This window comes from Dipodomys spectabilis, unplaced genomic scaffold (assembly GCF_019054845.1).
Source record: "Dipodomys spectabilis isolate Male_0828 unplaced genomic scaffold, ASM1905484v1 ptg000234l, whole genome shotgun sequence".
NCBI classification, from domain to species: Eukaryota; Metazoa; Chordata; class Mammalia; order Rodentia; family Heteromyidae; genus Dipodomys; species Dipodomys spectabilis.
In genome coordinates, this window is record NW_024870911.1 from 20,970,581 (window position 1) to 20,995,410 (window position 24,830).

At 39.1% G+C, this 24,830-nt stretch overlaps 1 protein-coding gene across 5 annotated transcripts in view; it reads left to right on the forward strand.

Annotated features, from left to right (window-relative positions):
• The window catches only part of LOC122124037 (cyclic AMP-dependent transcription factor ATF-7), a 110,632-nt gene that overhangs the window by 21,258 nt on the left and 64,544 nt on the right, over nt 1-24,830 (forward strand). For all 5 annotated transcript variants that reach the window (XR_006150487.1, XR_006150486.1, XR_006150485.1 and 2 more), the window contains exon 2: nt 10,056-10,124. Coding sequence is in view for 2 of the 5 variants with exons in the window: in XM_042698640.1 (XP_042554574.1) it covers nt 10,077-10,124 (48 nt within the window). In the remaining 3 variants the exon portion in view is untranslated. The remainder of the gene's footprint in view (nt 1-10,055; nt 10,125-24,830) is intronic.

Below are 24,830 nucleotides of genomic sequence, written 5' to 3' on the forward strand. Positions count from 1 at the left end.
CTTCTTCCTGTCTCCCCACTGGGAACTTTGAGTTGGGGTCTCATTTCCTGTCGATGCACAACGTTGATCCATTTACTTTAGGCTTCATGTTGTTGGGATGACATCCATGTGCTACTTTATCCACTTTCCCTCTATTCAGGTAGAGTCTCACAAACTAGGCTAGCATGGAACCATGATCCTCCCAATCTCAGCCTTCTTTCTAGTGGAGGATGACAGGCATGCACCGCTGTACTCAGCTATGGGTTGAAAAGAGGTCTTGTAATTTCTCTGCCCAGACTGGCCTTTAATTGTGATTCTTCTATTTTCAGTCTCCCAAGTTGTATTATAGTTGTGAGCTATTTTGAGATTTCTTAAATGGTCCCTTTTTTTTTTTTTTTGGTCAGTCATGGGGCTTGATCTGTTGGCCTGGGCTCTGTCCCTCAGCTCAAGGCTGATGCTCTGCCACTTGGGCTACAGTACCACTTCCAGTTTCCTGGTGGTTTATTGGACATAAGAGTCTCTCAGACTTTCCTGCCCAGACTGGCTTTGAACCACAATCCTCTGATCTCAGCCTCCTGAGTAGCTAGGATTATAGGCGTGAGCCACTGATGCCCGGTTTAAATGGCCCTTTTTAAACTTAATTTTCTTGTTGGTTCTATTGCTTTATAATAGAGAATGAGGAACTTTTTTATTATTTTAAAATTTACTGTTTAGTGCTTTAGAATACTCTGGCAGATATGGTCCTTTTTTCCTTTTAAATAAAAGTCATGTTTTTTTAATCATATAGATCAGCATTGTTTTTATTAGACTACATTATATTTTTTGATTTATGAAAAGTAATTTGTGGTCATTGTAGTGACTATGAGAAATACTAATGGTAAAAGAAAAATTCATCTAGAACACTGTTATCTAAAGATAACCATTATCTACATTTTAGCACTAGCCCTTCATCTTTTCTTCCCCCTAGTACAGGGGTCTGAACTTGGAGTTTAGACTTTTTAGGCAGTCAGTCCACCACTTGAGCCATACCTTCAGTCTTTCCTCTATGCTTATTATTTTGTTTATTTATTTTTATAGATTTAGATTTATATACCTATATAATTTTATATCCCTTAAGAATTTAGTATGTACCATTTTTATGTAATTACATAGTTTTTAAAATGTTATTCTTAACATCTTAAATATAATTTGGTATAAGGCAATACCTTAATTTATACTTATCCATTCTTCTTAAATAGTTAATTCCTATTCTTTTTTTGGCCATAAATATTATTATGATGAATATTTTATATGTTGAGATAATAATGTTTTAGTATTAAATACATTAGTGAAAGGACTTATACAACATTCTTGTGTGTGTGTGTGTGTGTGTGTGTGTGTTTTCAAATCTTGGGGGTTGAACTCAGGGCTTGGCATTTGCTAGGTAGGTTCTCTACCTCTTGAGTGTCCACTCTCCCAGTCTCTTTTTGCATTGGTTATTTTCACCTTATGCCCAGGCTAGCCTGGGCTGCAATCCCCCTCCTTGTACTTCACTGTGTCACTTGGGATGCAGCACTGCAACCACCATTGTGCTCCCTCTGTAGCTGGAACAACAGGGGTGTACCATTTCACCTAGCCATTGGTTGAGGTGGTGTCTCATGAACTTTCATACTCAGGCTAAGATCCCTCAATCTTTACAATCCAAGTAGCTAGGATTAGGCTTTTGCCACCTCCCTGGCAAAGTACTTTTTTTCTTTTTGCTGTCCCAGGATTAGAACTCAGGACCTAATGCTTGCTAGGCAGGTTCTCTACCACTTGAACTTCACCCCTAATCTTCTATTTTTTAGCTCTTGGAACAAAACTGCAGATCTTCTTTTATGTTATTTAGGTCATAACAAAAGCATCAAGGGCCTGGGAAGCTGGCTCAGTAGTAGAGCACTTGCCTTGCATGCTCGAGGCCCTGGGTTCGATTCCTCAGCACCACATAAGAAAAAAGCTGGAAGTGGCGCTGTGGCTCAAGTGGTAGAGTGCTAGCCTTGAGCTGAAGAGCTGAGGGACAGCACCCAGGCCCAGAGTTCAGGCCCCATGACCGGACCCAAAAAAAAAACAAACAACAAAAGCATCAAATTTTGTGTGTGTGTGTGTGTGTGTGTGTGTGTAAATTAGGCTGGGCACCAGTGGCTCATATCTGTAATCCTAGCTATTCAAGAGGCTAAGATCTGAAGATCACAATTCAAAGCTAGCCTGGGAAGGAAAGTCTGTGAGACTTTTATCTCCAGTTAACCACCAGAGAACCAGAATTGGCACTGTGGCTCAAAGTGATAGAGCACTAGCCTTGAGGAAAAGCCCTCAGTTTCCAGGCCCACAGTTAAAGCCCCAGAACTGACTGACCCCTCCCCCCCCAAAAAAATGGAGTGGGCAGAAGAAGTAGGGTGTTGAGCTCCCTGGGTGTGAATAACTACTTCCCCTTCCTCTATCTCCTCTCCTCCTCCTCTTCCTCTTCTTCTTGCTTCTTCCTCTTCTTCCTCCTCCTTCCTTCTTTTATTTTTGCCAGTCCTGGGGCTTGAACTCAGGGCCTGGGCACTGTCCCTGAGCTTCTTTTTTTTTTTTGGGGTCTGGTCATGGGGCCTGAACTCTGGGCCTGGGCTCTGTCCCTCAGCTCTTCAGCTCAAGGCTAGCACTCTACCACTTGAGCCACAGTGCCACTTCCGGCCTTTTTCTGTTTGCTTATGTGGTGCTGAGGAATTGAACCCAGGGCCTCATGCATGCAAGGCAAGCGCTCTACCACTAAGCCACCTTCCCAGCCCCTGTCCTTGAGCTTCTTTTGCTCAAGGCTAGGTAACACTCTACCACTTGAGCCACAGCACCACTTCTGGCTTTTTCTGTTTGTGTGATACTGAGGACTTGAACCTAGGGCTTTATGCGTGCTAGGCAAGCATTCTACCACTAAACCACGTTGCCAGCTCACAATTCCCTGTTTATTCATGAAACTAAAGTAACATCTCCAAATCACTAACATGATTTTTTTTTTTTGTGGTACTAGGATTTGAACTTAGGACCTTATACTTGGTAGACAAGTACTCTTACCCTACTGAGCTGCACCTGCAGCCCTGGTTTTGCTGGTTATTTTTTTAGCTGATTTCTTGTTCAGGCACACATTTGGGTGCTATCAGCCTATAATAGACTTTCTGTCTAGCTAGGATAAATGGCTCACAACACCTCTTTCAGCTCTCTGTTGAAAAACAGTCTTATAAACTTTTATGTCCAGGATCTAATAGTGATCCTCCCAAACTCACCTCCCAAGTAGCTAGGATTACAGGATGAGCCACCAGGACTATTTTGTTTCTTTATTAGCAATTATTGCTATTAATGCATAATTATTTTGTTCATCTCATTCATCTGTGTACTTGACTTATTTTTAGAATGTAAGCCTGAGGCAGAAACCTTTAGTGTTAAGTTTCTGAGGCCCAGAGCAGGTAGTAAGCAGAGAATAAATATTTGGTAAATTAATGAATTTCAAAACCGACTAAATGCATATGATCCCAAAAGTAAAATGTGGTTATTAATTTAAAACTTCTTCCTTGTTAAAATCTTTTGCCAGGGGCTGGGAAGGTGGCTCAGTGGTAGAGCGCTTGCCTTGCATGCCTGAGGCCCTGGGTTCGATTCCTCAGTACCACATAAGCAAAAAGAAAAAAGCCAGAAGTGGTGCTGTGGCTCAAGTGGTAGAGCACTATCCCTGAAGAGCCAAAAAGAAAAAATCTTTTGCCAAGACTGTTTGTCTCTTTTTTGGAATGTTCTTTTTTATATTGTGAAGTTGGTAGCAAAAGAGGTTGATAAATAATCATAGACAGTAGGTGAAATAACAAGGAATGTAAATATACACTGATCAACTTCTGACTAAATAAACCACCATTCTTCCCCTCCCTCCTTTTTTTTTTTTTTTTGCCAGTCCTGGGACTTGAACCCAGGGCCTGAGCACTGTCTCTGAGCTGCCCCTGCTCAAGGATAGCACCCTACCACTTGAGCCACAGCGCTACTTCCACTTTTTCTGTTTATGTGGTACTGAGGAATCAAACCCAGGGCTTCATGCATGCGAGGTGGGCACTCTACCACTAAGCCACATTCTCAGCTCCTCCTTCCCTTCTTTTGAATGGTACTGAGGATACTCTGTCATTTTTTTTTTTTTTTTTTTGGTGGGTGGTAAGACTTGAACTCTGGGTCTGGCTGTTGTTCCTCAGCTCTTCAGCTCAAAGTGAACGCTCTACCACTTGAACCACAGCACCACTTCCAGTTTTCTGGTGGTTTTTATTGGAGATAAGAGTCTCACAGAGTTTCCTGCCCAGGCTGGCTTTGAACCGTGATCCTCAGATCTCAGCCTCCTGAGTAACTAGGATCACAGGCATGAGCCACTGGCATCCAGCTCTTATTTTGTTTTATGTATTTATTTTTATTTATTTGGTGCTGACTTGCAGCTTGAACTCGGGGCCTAGGTTTTTTTGTTTGTTGGTTTTTTTTTTTTTTTTTGTCCGGTTGTGAGACCTGAACTCTGAGCCTGGGCGCTGTCCCTCAGCTCTTCAGCTCAAGGCTAGCGCTCTACCACTTGAGCTACAGCGCCACTTCTGGCTTTTTTCTTTTTGCTTATGTGGTGCTGAGGAATCGAACCCAGGGCCTCAGGCATGCAAGGCAAGCGCTCTCCACTGAGCCACCGTCCCAGCCCAAGGGCCTAGGTTTTTTGCCTGAGGTTCTTTTGCTCAAAGCTAGTGCCCTACCACTTCTTTTTTTTTTTTTTTGGTCCAGTCGTGGGGCCTGAACTCTGGGCCTGGACGCTGTCCCTCAGCTCTTCAGCTCAAGGCTAGCGCTCTACCACTTGAGCCACAGCGCCACTTCCGGCTTTTTTCTTTTTGCTTATGTGGTGCTGAGGAATCGAACCCAGGGCCTCATGCATGCAAGGCAAGCGCTCTACCACTGAGCCACCTTCCCAGCCCCGATGCCCTACCACTTAAGCTATTGCTCTACATCCAGATTTTTTGTTAGTTTTAGTGGAGATAAGAGTCTCACAGACTTAACTTCCCAGGCTGGCTTTGAACCGTGATCCTTAGAGCTCTGCCTCCTGAGTAGCTAGGATTACAGGCATGAGTCATTGATGCCTGGCTCCTTTTGGAAATTTTTTTTTTCTTTGTCAATTGTGGGGCCTGAACTCTAGGCCTGGGCGCGCTGTCCCACAGCCCTTCAGCTCAAGACAAGTACTCCACCTCTTGAGCCACAGAGCCATTTCTGGTTTTCGTGGTGGTTTATTGGAGATGAGAGTCTCACAGACTTTCCTGCCCAGGCTAGCTTTTAACTGTGATCCTCAGATCTCAGCCTCCTTAGTAGATTGGATTACAGGCGTGAGCCACCATTGCCCAGCCTTTTTGAAATTTTTGTCTATCTTGCCTGGATTTCTTTTCTTTTCTTTTCTTTTGTTGTTGGTTTTGGGGCTTGAACTCAGGGCCTAGGTGCTGGCCCTGAGCTATTTTGCTCAAAGTTAGTGCTCTGCCACTTTCAGCCACACCTCTACTTTGCTTGGTATTTAAAACAGTAGTGGGTTTGGGCCTTTTTTTTTTTTTGAATGAGTGAATGAATTATAACTACCTTAATCTTTTAGATTTCTATGACTCTTGGATATTTATGGTATATATACCCTTCCTCAATCTCTTTTTTCCCCCCTTTCTCTCAATCTCTCTTTCTGTCTCTTGACACATTCTCTCTCTCTCTCTCTCTCTCTCTCTCTTTCTGGCAGTATTGGTGTTTGAACTCAGGACTTCACATTTGCTCAGCTTGCTTCTTCAGCCCTGCACTTTACTGGTTATTTCTGGAGATGAAATCAAACAGAGTTTTCTGACCAGGCTATCCTTGAACTTTTCTTCATATCTCAGTTGCCCAAGGAGCAAGGATTACAAATGTGAATCACTAGCACTAGATTCCTTCTCAATTTTTATGCCTAATAACATAATAACATCTACCTTTTTGTCCCTTGGTTATGTTTATACATGGTTTTTAATCCTTAGAATTGGCCCCCTATCCTGGGGCTTGAACTCTGGGCCAGGGCACTGTGCCTCAGCTCTTCAGCTCAAGGAGAGCACTCTACCACTTGAGCCATCGCATCACTTCCCATTCTCTGATGAGCCACCAGAGATAGATAGATAGATATATCTGTGCATACTGAGAGACAATCTATTTGTTAACTTGCATAGTGACTATTTTAGGATCTACGCTGGCTCAGGCAAAATTATTCAATGTAGGTATTTTGAAATTATCTTTTATTTAAAAAATGGTTTCTAAACCTTGGGTTTTCTTCTCTTCCTAGGGTTCAGGTAATTTTCTATTTGGGATAAATCCTAATTTTTATCATTTATGCATTTTGGATCCTTTATAAACTTTTGCCTGTGGGACAGCCTTTTTTCCTCCTGTTCCTCATAGAAACTAGCATTTTTGTTGGTTTTATGGTTGTTGTTTTATGCCAGTACTAGGGCTTAAACTCAGGGTCTAGGTCCTGCCCCTGAGCTTTTTTCCTCAAGACTAACACTCTACCATTTGAGCCACAGCTCTACTTCCTGGCTTTTTGGGGGTTACTTGCAGATTAGAGTCTCAGGACAGCCAGGCGTCAGTGGCTCATGCCTGTAATCCTAGCTCCTCAGGAGGCTGAGATCTAAGGATTGTGGTTCAAAGCCAGCCTGGGCAGGAAAGTCCATGAGACTCTTATCTCCAATAAACCACTCAGAAAACTGGAAGTGGTGCTGTGGCTCAAGTGGTAGAGCACTAGCCTTGAACTGAAGAGCTGAGGGACAGTGTTCAGACCCAGAGTTCAAGCACCATGACCGACAAAAAAAATAAAGTCATAGGACTTTCTTGCCCTGGCTAGTTTTGAACTTCAATCCTCAGATCTCAGTCTCTCGAGTACTTAAGATTACAAATGTGAGCCACCAGCATATGGCTAGGACAACCTTTTAATACATATGTTTTTCCTTTCTAAGATTCTGGCTTGAAAGCATTTCACTCACCCTTGGCAATGCCTCTAAATGTGTGTATCCCTCTGCTGTCATGTAATAATTCTTTAAAATGCTTGTATTTCATCCTGAAGAATAGATCAAGAAGATGACACACTGCAGGTGCCATACACAGATGATCTCCTTGTCAAGTAGAGTTACAAATGAGATAGTAGTTAAATTCTAGTGAGTGGCAGCATACTTAAGTTTTCACCTTTTGTCTTTTACCTGTTTATAGTACAGACATATGTTGCTTTTTGTTTTAGAGAAAGTATCAATTTGACCTCTCTGATAATTAAAAATTGGCGTATCAGAAATAACCAACAGCATTCTTTGTATGTAACAATTGGTGCAGTAGACAGAGAATGAAGGCAAATTTAATTTTAAAAGAAAAAATATTAGCTGTAATTTTATTTTAATAGATCATTTTTGTTGTTATATATTTAAATTTTTTTTGAATGGTAGAAATAACAAGGGACAAGCAAATGAGGGGATAATTTAAGAATAACTGTAGCACTGAAGAAAGATTGCCTTCTTCCTCCCATTGTGATCCCCTTTGGTGAAAATGGTAAAACAAAGGCCAGCAAATTGGGAAGGAAGCAGGAAATCCTAGTTAGTGGGCTATCAGTTAGATTTTAATGCTTTTTTTCTCCCAGTTTTATTTTTTTCCTTTAGAAAGACATGACTTTTCATCTCAAGTTTCTAGTAAGGATTCCATTAAATAAAATTTGAAAGCCATGTATTGTGATGTGATTGTGCAAAGACACATTAATATTTGAATTTTGTGGTTGGAGGAAACGGTTCCAGAATTTATTTAATTACTCCATACGCCAGTCCTAATACTTTTCCCTCAACCCCTCTTTTTTTCAGCCGGGACCCTTTTCTTCCTGTAAATCAGTAGAAAAATGAGAAAATTTAACCTCAGATAGTAGAACCAAGATAAAAGGGAGGAATTCTACCTGGTTCTTATGTAATGTGTACTTCTACCCTTGCAAGTTTACTTCCTGGTTCAAAATATGCCTAAAAATCTTTTTGAAATAAAATTCTCATTTTGCGATTATGTTAGGAATACAAGTTTTGGACTAGGAAGTGAAATAATCTCTAGCATAGCAGTTAGGAATTTTTCCAGAGATGAATTGCCTTGCAAAGATGATCTGAATTTTCAGCCATAATGGCCTTGGTCTTTATATTTATTTGCTTTTATTTACTCATATTTATTTTTTGTGCTATGCTGTGCTTCCAAAAAGCGCTAAAACACATTGTGTATTTAAAACAAACAAGCAAACAAACCAGAAAACCTCCTTGTCCTGGGGCTGTGTGAGGAAGAATGAAGCTCTCATTTCCCAGTACCCAATCATCAGCTTGAGTTGGGCTCTCCTAGGAACAGAATTTATTGAAGCAATTTATCCTGGCTAAATGTGATATAAATCTGTGTACACGTATGTACATACCGGGTCTCTTCCATTACAGCAATGCTGTAGCATTAGTTTTCTTCATAGTTAGACCATGTTCCTATCACATTGAAAGATGACCACAAAGCCCCTTCTATTTTATAGGGCACCCCACAATTTTAAACACCGATTAGTTGTGGAATTACTGATTAGACAACCAGAAATATTGGTTTCTAACCCGAGTGAGCCCTAGGAGAGTAGGAGAGATGTTACCTAGCTACTCTCTGCTTTTAAGCCTGGCTTTCCAGTTACCAGATTTATTCCAGCATGTTAACATTTTATTTTATGACGACCTGACTGAGATTGACCTGACATTTCAGTTTATCTCCAAGATAAAATTTGAAATTTGGTTATAGTTCTGGAGTCATTTCCAGACATTTTCAAATGATTGTTCCTCTCATCTTCCCTTGTCTGAACTCATCATATTCTCCTCTTGGTCACCTTTTGTATGCTTTTATCTTTTTTTTTAAGAATATTTGTAAATGTCCTTTAGGCATAGCTTTAAGACTGCTTTTCTCCCTACCTTTTCAAAGTACAGTTTATTGTTTAAGAATTTTTTTTACTGTAATTTACATTTCTAATCCTTCATCATTTTTATTTCTAGTTGGAATAGGAGACATTTTTCCCACATGTTCAAATTGGAATTGTTTTTTACAAAGAATTTTGATCAGCATTTCAAGAGTTTAGCTTCAGTAATTAAAACAAAAACAAAAACAGCATAAATGCTGTTGAATTCTTCTGAGAAATGGAGGGGCTAGATGGTGGTGCCTTTAAGTGCCATTTCTTTCATCCCCTGCAGCAGCACACATCTGTTGGCTGCACAGAGCAGCCCAAGAACTCTGGCCGGCCGAGAGCAACACAAACAGCCGGAACATATTCACCCAGTAAACCCCCAAAGAGTCGACATTTGTTTTATTGCTGCTTTTAAAAACCTAGCCATAAATATAATCAGGGTGGGGGGGGGCACCAATATTTCTCCATTTGCCACAGACAATTGGTGTGGGGGGTGTGGAGGAGGCTCCCAGTGGGGAGAGAAGGTTTTTATTTTTATTTTTTTATTAATGAAAATCATTTCCCTTGTAGCCCAATAGGATGGGTGCTTTGTTTTCTTTGGCAATAATCTGGGATAAATGACCCTTGCCAACAGTCTCGTAGTTTATACACCAGGGAGCCAGATTATAGCCCTGTAAAATGGAGCACCCCTCCTATAATCCCTTAATTAATTAAATGACAAATTTTGGTCTTCTCTAGTTCAGAAATATGGCTTCCACATCGAGCGTTCTGAGGATTTATTGACATAGAGAACTGCACTGGTTGTAATTCAGCAGAGTGGAGAAGTGTGTTATATACTGGTAGCAGAAAGGCAAAAATCTAGCAAAGAGTTGAAATTTGTGAACTATTTTAAGTCTAAGTTTTTCTAATTAAAAGTTAAAATTGTGACACAGTAGGTCATATGCCACCTGTCTAATGGGTCTCCCCAAAGTAGCCTGTGATAAACACAGCTTTGATAGATGGCATTCTTGAAACACCTGTTTCTAGGCTTGATATTTTTGAAGCACATTTTTTTTTTTTTGCTCCACTGTATTTAACATAACTTTTCCCCTACCTCCCCCCTCCTCAGCTCCGCTCTGCTATATGAAATATGGGAGACGACAGACCGTTTGTGTGCAATGCCCCAGGCTGTGGACAGGTACGTTTACAATATACTTTATTGTGAATGTCTCGTTGTGAATCAAAGTGGCTGTTTTATCACTAAGGCAAAGAGTTTAAAGCCGGTATTTTACGTGATCACTGGAGGTAATCAGATCAGAGGATTTGCAGTGTGTAAATCCAAGTTATGAGGAAGTGTAGGCACTCTCCCGTAATGAAATCTGCCTTGCTCTCTTCCATATTGTTATTCTACTGGTGTTTGTTTTCCAACACGCAGCTAAAGAATACATGTTGCTTTCTCCTCCTTTCTGCAGTTATCCATCTAAATACAAAGCAAGTTTAGAAATAGCTTCTCAACCTTCAGGGATATAAAAGTCTGTTTAACATACTTGAAGAAGCAACTAAGAATGTACCCATTCATTTGTAAACCCCAGTTTCAGAATGTTTGCAACATTTTTTTAATTTTTTATTCTTTTTACTGTTGATCCAGAGAATCAGTTTTAATAACTAAAACAGGTAACTAGGAAAGACAAATTCAGCATAGAACATGAGATCTCATCATGCTATCTAGGTATTTCCCCTGACTGATGCCATAGAAATGCCTTACCTTGTGTCAATTGACACACAGTTGTTGGTACATGTGTGCATTTTGTCTAGTATTTCCCATTATATGCTTTGTATGTATGTGTATGTGTCAGTCCTGGAGCTTGAACTCAGGACCAGGGTGTTGTCCTGAGCTTTTTTGCTCAAGACTAGCACACTACCACTTGGAGATAAGCGTCTGATTGACTTCCCTGCCCAGGCTAGTTTCAAACCACAGACCTCAGATCTCAGCCTCTTGAGTAGCTAGGATTACAAGCATGAGCCACCAACTGGCTTCTGGTTACATGCTTTTTAATAAAATTATTTTGTTGAACTTGTCTTTTTTTTTTTTGTCAGTTTTGGGGCCTGAACTCTGGGCCTGGGCACTGTCCCTCAGCTCTTCAGCTCAAGGCTAACGCTCTGCCACTTGAGCCATAGCACCACTTCTGGCTTTTTGTGCTTATGTGGTGCCGAGGAATTGAACCCAGGGCCTCATGCAGTGAGGCAAGCACTCTACCACTGAGCCACCTTCCCAGCCCTGAACTTGTCTTTTTTTCATTTTATGTTTTGTTAAGTTTTAACTCCTGAACATTTTCCTATTGGTATATTCTACAGATTATTAAAAAAAAATTTTTTTTAAGTTTGTCTGCCTTCAGTAATTCATTTTGGATGACTGATCAGCTAGGACTATGTCATGTGACTGTCCAGTGACACTTACTGGTGGTATGTGAGATTGCAGACTGCTTCTATTAAACATTGTAAATACTTAGGCCAAAAAAAAGAGCTAAGTTCTAGAGATTTCTAAGAATTGAAATTTGAGAGATAGTTATGGTAGTAGTAGTATCAAGGTATGAATAGAAGGTAATTGTAAATTTCAATAAATATTAAAATTTTCAGATAAGATATTAACAAAGCTATTGTATTCTGCAATATTGCACATCAGAGGGTATATTTACCCTCAACTTTATTATTGACTGCTTATATTTCTCCATATGGGGTGTGTGTGTGTGTGTGTGTGTGTGTAAAATCAGATACATTTCACTTTTATTTTTGGTACTACAGTTTGAACTCAAGGCTTTTTGTACTAGATAAACTGCTTGACCTATGCCTCTTGCCCTTTTTACTCTAGTTATTTTTGAAGTAAGGAATGAGATCCTCCTATTTATGCTTCCTACTGTAGCTAGGATGACAGGTGGATACTACCACACCCAGCTTTTTTCTGTTGAGATGGAATCTTGTAAACTTTTTTATACAGTCTGGCCTGAAACTGCTGTCCTTCCAATCTCAGTTGGATTGACAGGCACAGGCTTTTGCTTTATTAAAATACATATATAGGAGCTGGGCACTAGTGGCTCATGCCTGTAATCCTACTCAGGAAGCTGAGAATTAAGGATTACCATTTAAAACAAACCAAGCAGGAAAGTCTGTGAGAATCTTATCTCCAAGTAACCAGCAAAAAGCTAGCAGTGGATTTGTAGCTCAACTGGTAGAATGATAGCCTTGAGCACAAAAACTCAGGGACGGTGCCCAGGGCCTGAGTTGAAGTCCCAGGACTGGTACATACACATACACAAAATACATATGTAAACTGGGCTTGGTAATCCTAGCTACTTGAAATCTAAAATCTAAGGATTGAGGTTTGAAACCAGCTTGGGCAGAAAAGTCTGTGACTCTTATCTCCATTTAACCAGGAGAAAAGAGCTGGGCTGGAAGTGTAACTTAAGTGGCAGATTGCCTGTGATGAGCAAAAATGATCATCAAAATTGGGAGGTAGGCCGGGCATTGGTGACTCATGCCTATAATCCTAGCTACTCAGGAGGCTGAGTTCTGAGGATCGCAGTTCAAAGCCAGCAGGACAAGAAACTCGGTGAGACTCTTATCTCCAATAAGCTACTCAGAAAAAGCCAAAAGTAGCACTGTGGTTCAAGTGGTAGAATGCTAGCCTTAAGCACAAAGAGGCTCAGGGACAGTTCCCAAGCACTGAGTTCAAATCCCAGGACCAGCAGAGAGAGAGAAGAGAGAGAGGGAGAGGGAGAGGGAGGGAGGAAAAGTATCTCTTAAGTTCACTGAGGAAGAAAGATATAAATAGAAAATCTTGCAGCCTTTTAAAAATGTAAACTTATTTAAATTTTAAGTTTTAAACTTATTTATCTATTTATTGATTACTATAGGGACTTTTTGTCTTGTCTTTTTGTCTTCCCTGTATTGTTGAGTTTTGCTTAACATAAGCCTTTTCCTTCCTCTACTTTTTTTCCTCTCTCATTTCTGAACTGTGTGTTAGTTTTTGGCTGTTAGGATTTATTATAACTTCTGGCTTAGGCTCTGAAAACTTCTTTCACCTCAGTGGGAAAGTAAGTGTGAAACTTGGAACGTGGGGAACTTGCTAACTTCTTTTGAACTCAGGTTACTCATTCCATAGAAGAAATTAGAAAGGTACAACATGCTTCATTCCTTTACCTCTTTTGCATGTAAGAACTATGATCAGGTAAGAGTATTGTTCTGAAGTTATATTTAGTTTCCTTACAAATTTCTTGTACTATCAGGTAACAAGTAACTCTAGAATGGAATTTTACAAGATGTACTGTGACTGCTTTATGTTATATGAAATAGTGAAAATCTTGTAGAGAAGATAATTTGGTAACATTTAACTGCTCTTGAATTGTCATCAACTTTCTTATATCCCTTGAGAATAGATTAATTCTGAAATCACTTTGAGGTATTCAAGTTATTTGTAACCTATTTGTCATTGACTCCGTTGTTTTTTTTTCTTCCAGAAAATAGAATGCTAAAGAGGCTATGTAAGTCCCAGGAGGGATAATAAGGACTAAGATAATTTTTGGAAGGCATTATTTAAAACCTCCTACTAAGCCAGGCGCTGGTGGCTCACACCTGTAATCCTAGTTACTCAGGAGGCTGAGATCTGAGGATCGGGCATGGTTCAAAGCCAGCCTGGGCAGAAAACTCCATGAGACTCTTATCTCCAATAAACCACTAGAAAACTGGAAGTGGCACTGTGGCTCAGCGGTAGAGTGCTCACCTTGAGCTGAAAAGCACAGAGACAGTACCCAAGCCCAGAGTTCAAGCCCTACAACTGACAAAAAACAAAAACAAAACCCTCCTACTAGGGAAGTCTTAGAAAGCAGTAGTTTAGTTGAGTGGTGGAGGACTGTAATCCTAGCACTCAGCTAACTGAAGTAGGAGAAGTATTAGTTCAAAGCCAGTCTGAGCTATATAGTACAGGAGGAAAGAAAGAAAGAGAGAAAGAAAGAAAGAAGAGAGAGGGAAGGAGGGAAGGAAAGAAATAGGAAGGGGGAAGAGGGAAGGAGAGAAAGAAAGGAAGAAAGAAAGGAAGGAAGGAAGGAAAAAAGAAAAAGAAAAGAGGAAGGAAGGGAGGAAAAGAGGGAGGAGAGGGAGAGAAAGAAAGGGAGAAGGAGAAAAAAGAGCACAGACTTTACCCTATCTACCCCTAAATTCAGAAATCATCCTACAGTTTAGTATTGAGGGAAGGTAAAAGGAAAATTCACCTAAAATAGACTAGTAGATTATGCCCTCTACTATATAATCAAAACTGCCAGGCTTTCAATGGATACGTAAACATGTTTTGGTTGCTAGGTCTTTAATGGCTGTTATTTTTGGATTCTGTTCATGATCCACTTCCCAACAGTAAGTCTGATGTGACACAGCTGAGTTCTAAATATGCTGCATGTATTTAAAAAAAAAAAAAAAAACAACCACTGCTGAAGGTTGTGTTGTCTGCATTCTTATCTGTAAAAACAGGTGATTGAGTTTTTTAGCTCTCTTAATCCTATTCCTGATTGAGACTTTAGTTTCTCTTGAGGACTCACCACCCTAGTGAAGAGGAATTTGGGGAAAATAATATTCCTGCTAAAACCTCTCTAAGGAATAGAGTAGTAGGACTCTTTAATAGAGCTGCCTCCTGAGAATGGGTTAGTGTTGTTAAGGCAACAGCACCCCAGATACCCTGTTGGCAGAGTACTTCTGAATCAAGTTGTATGAGCTTTTGAAATGTTTATTAAGATAGCATCTATTTGAGTTGGGGGCTGTGGTACCTGCCTGTAATCCTAGCTATTCTGGGGTTGAAGGCAAGAGGATAACATGTTTGAGCCAAGCCTGAGCAACTTATCCTATCTCAAAAATTTAAAGGCAGGGGGGAAGGGAGGAAGGAGTTGGAAAGGGATGGTAGGGGAAAAATAAAGGAGGGTATAATGATGCTCAATAGGAAATGGACTCATTACATTGCTATGTAACTGTAACCTCTCTGTACAGTATCTTTACAATAAAAAAATATTAAGAACAGCAAAAAAATTTTTTTAAAGAGCTAGAATGTCGGGCACTGGTGGCTTATAACTGTAGTCCTAGCTACTCAGGAGGCTGAGATCTGAGGATTGTGATTTGAAGCCAGCCCAGGCAGAAAAGTCCGTGAGACTCATCTCCAATAAACCACCAGAAAACCAGAAGTAGCGCTATGGCTTAAGCGGTAGAGCACTTGCCTTGAGGGACAGCACTCAGGCCCCCAGTTCAAGCCCCACCACCAATCAAAAAAAAAAGGAGCTAGGAGTGTGGCTCTGTGGTATAGCATTTGTATAGAATTCTCAAGACTTTAGGTTCAATCCCAATACAGAAAAAAATAAACATGTATTAAAAAATCTGTTTAAAACCATTGTAGCATACAAGACCTGGTGGCTCATGTCTATAATCCTAGCTATTCAGGAGGATGAGATCTGGGGATCATGGTTCAAAGCTAGCCTGAAGAGGAAAGTTGATGAGATTCTTATCTCCAATTAACCACCAAAAAAAAGCCGGAAGTGGAGAGGTAGCACAAGTGGTAGAATGTTAGCCTTGAGCAAAAAACAAACAAAAAAGTCAGTGACAGCTCCCTAGGCCCTGAGGTCAAGCCCAGGGCAGGCATAAAAACAAAATAACTGGGCATCCAGTGGCTCACACCTGTAATCCTAGCTCAGAAAGTTGAGATCTGATGATCACAGTTCAAAGTCAGCCCAGGCTGTGTTGTAAGTCAGTGAGACTCTTTTTATCTCCAATTAAGTATCTTCCCCAAAAGCCAGAAATATTCTAGCTTGATTAAAAAAAAAACTCAAGACAGAGTCCAGGCCCTCAGTTCTAGCCCCAGGACTCACATAGGCACGCGCGTGCACGCGCGCACACACACACACACACACACACACACTTAAAACAACATAAAAAATTTTAACTATAAATGGCTTTGCCACTAAGTTGTTAAAAAAATAATAGAAATAAGCCGGGCGCTAGTGGCTCACGCCTGTAATCCTAGCTACTCAGGAGGCTGAGATCTGAGGATCCAGGTTCAAAGCCAGCCTGGGCAGGAAAGACTATGAGACTCCTATCTCCAATAAACCACTAGAAAACTGGAAGTGGCACTGTAGCTCAAGTGGTAGAGCACTCACCTTGAGCTGAAGAGCGCAGGGACAGCACCCAGGCCCAGAGTTCAAGCCCCACGACCGACTAAATAAATAAATAAATAAAATAATAGAAATAGAGTTTGGTGCTGAATCTAAGAAATCTAAAATTCTTTTTTAGACTTTTAGCTTCCCTTAAGATGTTTTCAAACTCCTAGGTTCAAGCAACCAAGACAATAGGCATATATCACCATGCATTACTACCATGTGTGGTTTAGTCTTGTAAGGTTTTTAATACTTCTGAGAGCTACTTTTACTTCAAGGCAGATTATAAAGCCATCCCATTATATGTGGAAGCACACAAAGACATCTCTGCCAGTAACCTTGAATTTGCAGTGGTATTTCATGCTTATATAACTAGTTACCTTTTGGTTGCTTTTTGCTCAGTTTTTATTTTCAGTAGTCAACAAATTCCATACTCTTGTACCTTCCTCTCAGGCACTTGACATTGATTTTTAGGGCTAATTATGCAGATTTAAATAGACTTTCTAGGTACCGTCATCAAGTCTTTGAATAGAAATTGGTCATATCAGCTTATTACATAGAATGTGTATTTCCTGAAGAACAGGGACATATTTCCTTTGAGATGGTACTGCCAAAGGATTGTTTGTATCATTCCATTATCAGCCATTGGTCCTAACTGTCCTGTGTCAAATCTGTTCTTTTAAGGGAAAATCCTTTTGACTATTTCTCTGCCTAGTATAATCCTGAGCAGCTAAAGGCATCTACTCTCAAGATTTTCTCTTCTCCCAGAGGACATCTAAATACAGGTTGAGATTCTCTTCATGCCCTTCTGAGACATAAAACATACAACTAACTCATATACCTCTAGGACCTGCATTTCGTTTCAAAGGCCAAGAGTAGCTATGTAGTAGTTCTGGTAATGGTAGTTGTGGTAGGATCCAGGACAGCTTCTTGTACCTCCTTATCTTGTCATAGTAGGAATAATGTTTATGGTGCTGTAGTCCTGGCTTCACTTGGCATTTAACCAACCTCCAAAGCTGTTTATTGCTTTGTATCCTCTGCCTCCATGAACATTATCCCTTAAATCTCTATTGCTCTGTAATATACGAGGCAACAAATAGCTCCTATGATTGGTTAAATGCTGGCATGCTGCAAAGGTATATGTTTTATTGCCTGTATAACACAAATCTATAGAGATTATTCCTGTTATCCCAGCACTTCCATTAAAAGGGCCATGCTGGTACTATGGGGCTGTGGATCTTTCGTTCCATCCCTTTGGCAAGGTTCCCTATTACCTGGCATGAGCACAAAAGAAAAGCAAGCAACAATGAGTGGTGATTACTAATTCTTTATGTTAAGAGAATATGTTGAATTAGAAAATAACAAGGGAAGAAATGGCTCTGGTAGGTAAGTGCCATGTGTGGTGGTGCATGCTATGTTTACATGCCATGACAGGTGAAAGCAATTTCAAACAAACAAATAAGTCTTTTCTCCTCACTCTCTGCCAAGAGTTTAAAAAAATTCAAATTTTTATTGAATAATTCATATTTCATTCAATAATTCATTCAGTTCCCATCTGGTAAGAGTGCCACATGCTGTCAGGCAGCTGAAAATACACTGCATTACACACAATTAGGCCAAAAGCTAACCTTATTTTTTGTAGTATGTTGATTTTGCAATAAATTCCAGTCCATTCTGAGTATGCTGCCCATTTTATATAACCCTGCATGGAAGCAGACTGCTGTGTTGTAGCTTATAGACAAATTTGGGACTGGGGCTTTTTTTTTTTTTAAACATAAAGGTATGAGGAATTAAACTCAAGATCTGTACTCTTGACATCAGCCTTAGAAACATATGGTTGGTTATTTTAGTTTTTATGTTACTATTTATTATGATGCTACTAAGTATATGGTATATAAACTATAAGCAAGCACATATCTTTTGCTTTAGTCTGCTTACTTCCCCCACCCCTAAAAAAAAAAAAACCTGTATAATTCTTATCGGACTATTCCCTGGAAATTAAGGTGAGATTTTTCAGTTATTTACTTACATTTTCTTTGGATATAGCTTAATATATTTGAAATAGGAGTCCAGAAACTGTTCTGAATGTATTCCTGGTAGAAAAATAAAATAAAATCCTGAATTTCATAGCTCAGTCCTTTCCAGATTGGGTGAGGGGTTCTTTCCCAGTCCCTATACAAACTGCTGAGTTTATAAATTGTCTTTTGGGTCTGAAAGCATTTCTTTCATTTCCCAGCCAGATTTCTTACTTAAGTTGTCATTATATAGAATTCTTCATTCTTTTATCAAATAGTCTTCTCTCCGTTTAGTGTATTTCTTTAAGGCAGATTGACTTGCTCAGCAGTTGCATTCTGTCTAAAGTCCTTGTTAGGGCCTCTCTGTATGTGGATTCATAACACATCTGTGTGTACATCTACAGTGCTGTATAAATAATAATAAGTAATCACCAGATGGCCTATAACAGCTCCTGTGGACCCGCTGGGTCTCTTGAAGCTGTTAGTAAAGTCTTCTGGCGTTTTGCTAGGGAAAACTTGTCATAGATTTATTTCTAAAAAAATTCAAACTCACAACTGGGTGTTTAGGACTAGATATTGCTGTCTGTGTTGTAAATATTTAACAGGCTTTGTACAATGACAAGTAAAAGCCATTACTAACCACACACAGTGACTGTGGAGCTCTTCTTCCCTCCCGGCCATTTAGAAAGGAAAGGAAATGCCGATAAATTGTGCTTTATGAAAAAATGTGAGAGATATTCTCTGGAAGACCTTTCTGAAGAGAAGAAAGAGAACACTTACATTCTGCTCAAATGATGGTAATTGGGTATACTTCAACTTTTTTAACCAAAGGCCAGTGACTTAAACAATACTCAGTTCCCTTTTAAATTGAACTGTAAAATACCTTCAGAATAGCTCTTTCAGCTGAAGTTTGGTTAGATCCAAGTTTATTTTTTATTTTTGTTTTTTAGCTTAATCATATTTTTGTAGCCAAATAATATACCCCTTTGCAAGTTACATTTTCAAATTGGCTAAATTCCAGGTCCTTGGTGGTCTGTAAAAATTTAAGACATATGTTGTTTTGCTTATATTATTTATAAAAAGAAACATCTTTATTTTTGTCCTCTTTCCATTAGTTTTTGCAAAAAAAAAAAAATAAATAAAGATATATTTTGTTTGGGGAAAAACATCTTTTCTGTTTTGGGTACAATGTTTTGTTGATATTAATCCCTTTACGCAATTCCATCCCAGACTCCTTGCTCCATACAATAGTTCACATTTTTAAAAAGTAAAATAGGATGCATTATCACTAACATTTAATGTTTTCTTGTTTCTTTATTTACCTAAGGTTGACCAAAATGTTTTAAACAAAAAATTGAGTGTCACTTCTCTCGAGTATTAGCTTTCTTTTCCCTCTTGAGAGTTTAGTTATTAACCACAGCACTGTAATGTCCTTTAAATCATAGCACATGGCTGAAATGTTGACTTAGGATGTTTTTAGAAAGCTTTTCTCTTTCAAAATGTCTTAAAGAGAAGAAGTACAAATTGTGCGAGAGAAACACTATTAGTAATTTATTGTAGGGAGATTTTTTTTTTTTAATTTTCTCTCACAAAATTATCCTAAAAAGAAAAGCATTATGGAGAAAAAAATGGAAGCATTGGGGTTTATCTCTTTGTAACACTGTCTGTGTGTTTACTGAAATTCCTTTGTGCAGTGAAATGAGCTACCTAAGATTGTGCTTGGGTAAGATTTCGTACTATTTGCAACAGTTCATGTAAAACTACAGCAAGAATGAGATTGAATTTTGTAAAATTAGCTCATTCCCAGTCTGGCATACCATGTGCCCTGTGTGGCTGCCGATTCTGCAGGCAGATTGAAGTGCAGAACCAACTTCTGTTTAAATGCTAAAATTGTCAGCCATCATTCCAGCTTTTAAATCTTATTCACATGGATGATGCCAGATTTTGAGCAAATATAGCTCTGTCTTTAGGTCTCAGGCAGAATTTGCAATTCCCTAAGTTGGAATAAAAGAGTTCTTCCTTTTGCCTTTGAAAAACTTGAGTAGCTCTGCAGGGAAAGTCAGCAGAATAAATCTGCAGCCTTGCCGTGTCCTTTGAGTCATTGTGGAAAGCTAAGTGCTCTGCTCGGCATTCAGCAGATTGGCTGTCAGAGTGGTAGCTCTGCTCATCGAAGACATGGTCTCTCGAAGAGCCATTTATGTTATTCTAGAGAGAATCATCCCGTGGCAAACGGAACACCTCCTTTTTCCTCCCCAGAGTAGGATCTTCTCTTGATACTGGCAGTTATGCCTTGATTTTCCTGAAAAATGGCTCAATTTACCATAAAGATTGGCACCAGCACAGGTTGCAGACTTGGTTATAATGACAAGCTCTGATCCCTTAGCCACATGGAGAGGCATCAGGGTGACATCGTAAGTACACCAGAGGCTTAATGATGGTAATTTTTCTTCTGAGAATCTCAGTGTCTCTTATATGCCTCTTGGCTGCTCTTTCTCAGAGGAAAATAAATTTGTTTTAGTTTGTTTGGCCACTGATCACTATAAATTGTGAGAGTTGTCATTCTCTTTTTCATTTCCTCGGGCTTCTTTTGTTGTCTTTAGTCACTGTCCTCCTGATTGAGATCAAGCTGCACAGTTTAAGTTTTTGGTTTTTTTGCCTTCCTCTTATATAACTTGCCTTGGCTTTTATCAGCCCTTGTACCTGGTGGGTTTCTTTAGTCAGTGCTTTATATATATATATATATATATATATATATATATATATATATATATATATATACATTTTTTTTTTTTAGAGCAGTGGTATATGTACACAAAAATTGAGTCAGAGTAGAGCGGTCATATGTTCTTTCACTCTGTATCACAGTTTCTAGTTTCCTTATTATAACATCTTACATTTGTGTGTTTCATTTCTTAAAAATGATTAGAAGATATAGATACATTGTTATTGACTAATATCCATGGTTTTATTTAGAATTCATTCTTTATATACTTTGTGAATAGTTTCATTTTTTGTTTTTGTTTTTAGTACTAGAGTTTGAACTCAGGACTCATGTTTACTTGCAGTTACTCTGCCATTTGAGACATGCCTCTAGCCTCAGTCTGTGGATTTTGACAAATGTGTGATGATACATATATATATATATATATATATATATATATATATATATACATACATATATCCATGTATCTACATCTTTACATGTATATCCCATCTACACATATGTACCTATACATATAATGTATTACAGTGTCGTAAAGAGTGCTGGGGGCATGGCTTAAGTAGTAGAGTACTTGTCTAGTAAGCACAAGGCTCTGAATTCAAACCCTGTTACTGCAAAACAAAATAAAACAAAACTACCTGTACAGCTAATGTATGCTAATTTATTCATTCATTTGTTTTTTTTTTTTGCCAGTCCTGGGGTTTGAACTCTGGGCCTGGGCACTGTTCCGGGGCTTCTTTTGCTCAAGGCTAGCACTCTACCACTTGAGCCACAGTGCCACTTCCATCTTTTTCTGTTTATGTAGTACTGAGGAATCGAACCCAGGGCTTCATACATGCTAGGCAAACACTCTACCAGTGAGCCACATTCCCAGCCCTGTATGCTAATTTTAAAATGTAAAAACAAACCAAAAAAACCTTTTTAATACAGAGTACTTTTACTGCTCTAAAGAGTCCTGTGCTCCATGGGAAGGAGGAGCTGGGAAAGAGTGAGGGAAGGGAAGACACTGTATGAAAGGAAATGTACTCATTACCTGACTCATGTAATTGTAATCCCACTGTACATCATCTTTATAATAACAATAAAGTAAAATTAAAAAGAAAAAGATTCCTATGCTCTCCATAGTCAACCTTTTCTCCCTCCTTTCTCTGAACCCCCTTTGGTAACCACTCTTTGGCGTTGGGAATTGATCCAGGGCCTCATTTAAGGTTACTCATGCTCTCTACCAGTAAACTACACCCTCAGCCCTGCCACTGGTCTTTTTATTGTCTTCATAGTTTTGTCTTTGATAAAAATATCATATAACTAATATTTTGTTCTTTATTTTCTTATTTTAATTTTCATCAAGACAGGAACCCACTAAGGTTGCCAGGTAGGTTTGAGTACTTACGAGAATCTTGGCCTCAGTACTAATTTCTTACATGTTAAATTAACCTAATTCTGGGAAGTAGTCCTGTGGCTCAAAGTGGTAGAGCACTGGCCTTGTTCAAAAGAGCTCACAGACAGCACTCAAGTCCTGAGTTCAAACCCCACAACCAACAACAACAAATTCTACATAGCCTAACTCTGTGATAGAATCAACATCTGCCCAGGGAAGGTTTTGAATGTGATATTCAGGATTAACATCAATTAGTGTATACCAGTGGGTCATATATACATATCCATATACAGTTTAAAGGAAATAAATGCATATTATGTGTAGAAAAAATGATCCAGAGAGTTAGGGATACTAGAAGAGAACAAAATACAATGAAAATTGTTTAACTGTATCATCTAATAGCAACTGAAGTAACAATAGCCATAGCTAACTGAACTATTAGTGTGTTCTATGTAAAAGTACTTGACATGATTTTATTTAATCCTAACAACCTCTAAGGGGTAATTTAGTCTCATACTCATTTTAGAGATGAGAAGATTAGTTTTGCACAAGTTAAGGAACTGGTGCAAGCTCACAAAGTATTTTGTGATGGAGCTATACACACAAACCCAATATAGTGAAGATGCCAGATCAGCACTCTACCAGGCTCAATACTTATTATCACTTATTACTGAATTACTTACTACCTATTGTTTACCATACACATCTCAATAAGTACATCTGGCACAGAGGAAAAAGTGAGCAACAGGGTTTTGTTAAATGGTTCAAATGCAATCAGTCAAGTGCGGTTTATTAATGATCTAAGCACCCAGCTAGCCTAACACTGAGAGCTGAAGCTTTTGCTGACTCTGCCTGTGCAGAAGTAGGATAGGAATTTCTATTCAATGAACAGGCTTTTCTGCAACTCTCAGTCTTAATTTACAATGTTTTTGTCTCTGATTTTTTTTTTTTTTTACCCTGGGAATACAGGATGTGCCCAACTCTCTCTGAGGTAAACCACCATCACCATTTTTGCAAGAAGGACATTGTTTTATAGCAGGAAAGAAAACTAATCCTAGACAAACCAAAAGTATAGACTGAACTAAAAAACTGAGACCTAAAAATTATGCCTTGAGGATACTCTACTAACACACCCAAAGAAGTATTTGTTGTTATCTTTGTGAATTCCAGGCTGGGTTACTTCCATATTCATAGTCTCTTCCACCTTAGATTAGTTTTAAGCTTTTAAGCTCCCAAAATGCAAAGGTGGTGTGTGGGAATCTTCCTCTGTGTAGTCCTGGGCAGTGGTGAGACTTTGATCTAAGGGCTGTGGTATTGATCCTGATTAAAGTATGTTAACAGTGTAGTGAGATGTATGATCTGCCCACGGACTCACTCGTGAGCATATTTGACATGTGATTACATCGAGGGTCTTACTTGCTGAAGTCTCTACACACTCTTAACATCTCCAACTTCTCAACAACTCCATATATCTGCTTTTGCCTTTCTTATTCTAAAGTATATGGTGTGTTAACATAATGGATGTTTCATTTGTCATATTGTTGAAAGTAAAAAGGTATGGCTAAGTCATACATGAAATATTTATATGAAATAAGTGATAAAAACATAGAAATGTGTCTATATGTGATCAAAACAGATCAGAGAATCTCAATTAATATTTATATTAACTTGTATGTTTGTATTAATTTGTATATTTTGTCTGCATGTCCTTAGTTTCCTTGGAATGTCACAACATAAACTTCGCTTCTTGATTATAATAATGATTCATTGTATAAATTTGGGCTACGTGAAATTATTCTGTATTCAATGATAGGTAATATCTGATTGCAAACTTTTGTTTTCCTCTTCTGATCATGAACTCAAGTTCTTGACTTCTGAACTGAGAATACATCATTGGACAGTATTACAACTTGCCAAAATAATCTGGGTGTCCAAATATCCCATTTTATTTTGTTTTGTGCCTGTACTGAATCTTGAAGTAAAGGTCTGAGCACTGTCCCTTTTACTTAAGACTAACACTACCACTAAATCCACAGCTCCACTTCAGGCTTTTTGGTGGTTAATTGGAGATAAGAGTCCCAGAGACTTTTCTCGGGTTTCTTTGGAACCAAGATCCTCAAATCTCAGCCTCCTGAATAGTTAGGATTACAGACATAATCTCCAGCACCTACCCAAAGATCTCATTTTCTATATTGGTACTTCTATGGACAAGTTAGTTATATACAGGTCTACACTTTGTGTGTGTGTGTATATGTGAGAGAGAGAGACAGAGTGTGTGAGACAGAAAGACAGAGACAGAGATAGAGGTAAAAATAGAGATAAAGGGGTTGGGAAGGTGGCTCAGTGGCAAAGTGCTTGCCTCGCATGCATGAGGCCCTGGGTTCAATTCCTCAGCACCACATAAGCAGAAAAAGCTGAAAGTTGTGCTGTGGCACAAGTGGTAGAGTACTAGCCTTGAGCTGAAGAGCTGAGGAACAGCACCCAGGCCCAGAGTTCAGGCCTCATGACCAACCCCCCCCCCAAAAAAAAAAAAATAGAGATAAAGGTCTGGAATGTAGCTTAGTGGTGTAGCGTGCTTGCTTTGCACACATGAAACCCTGGGTTTGAT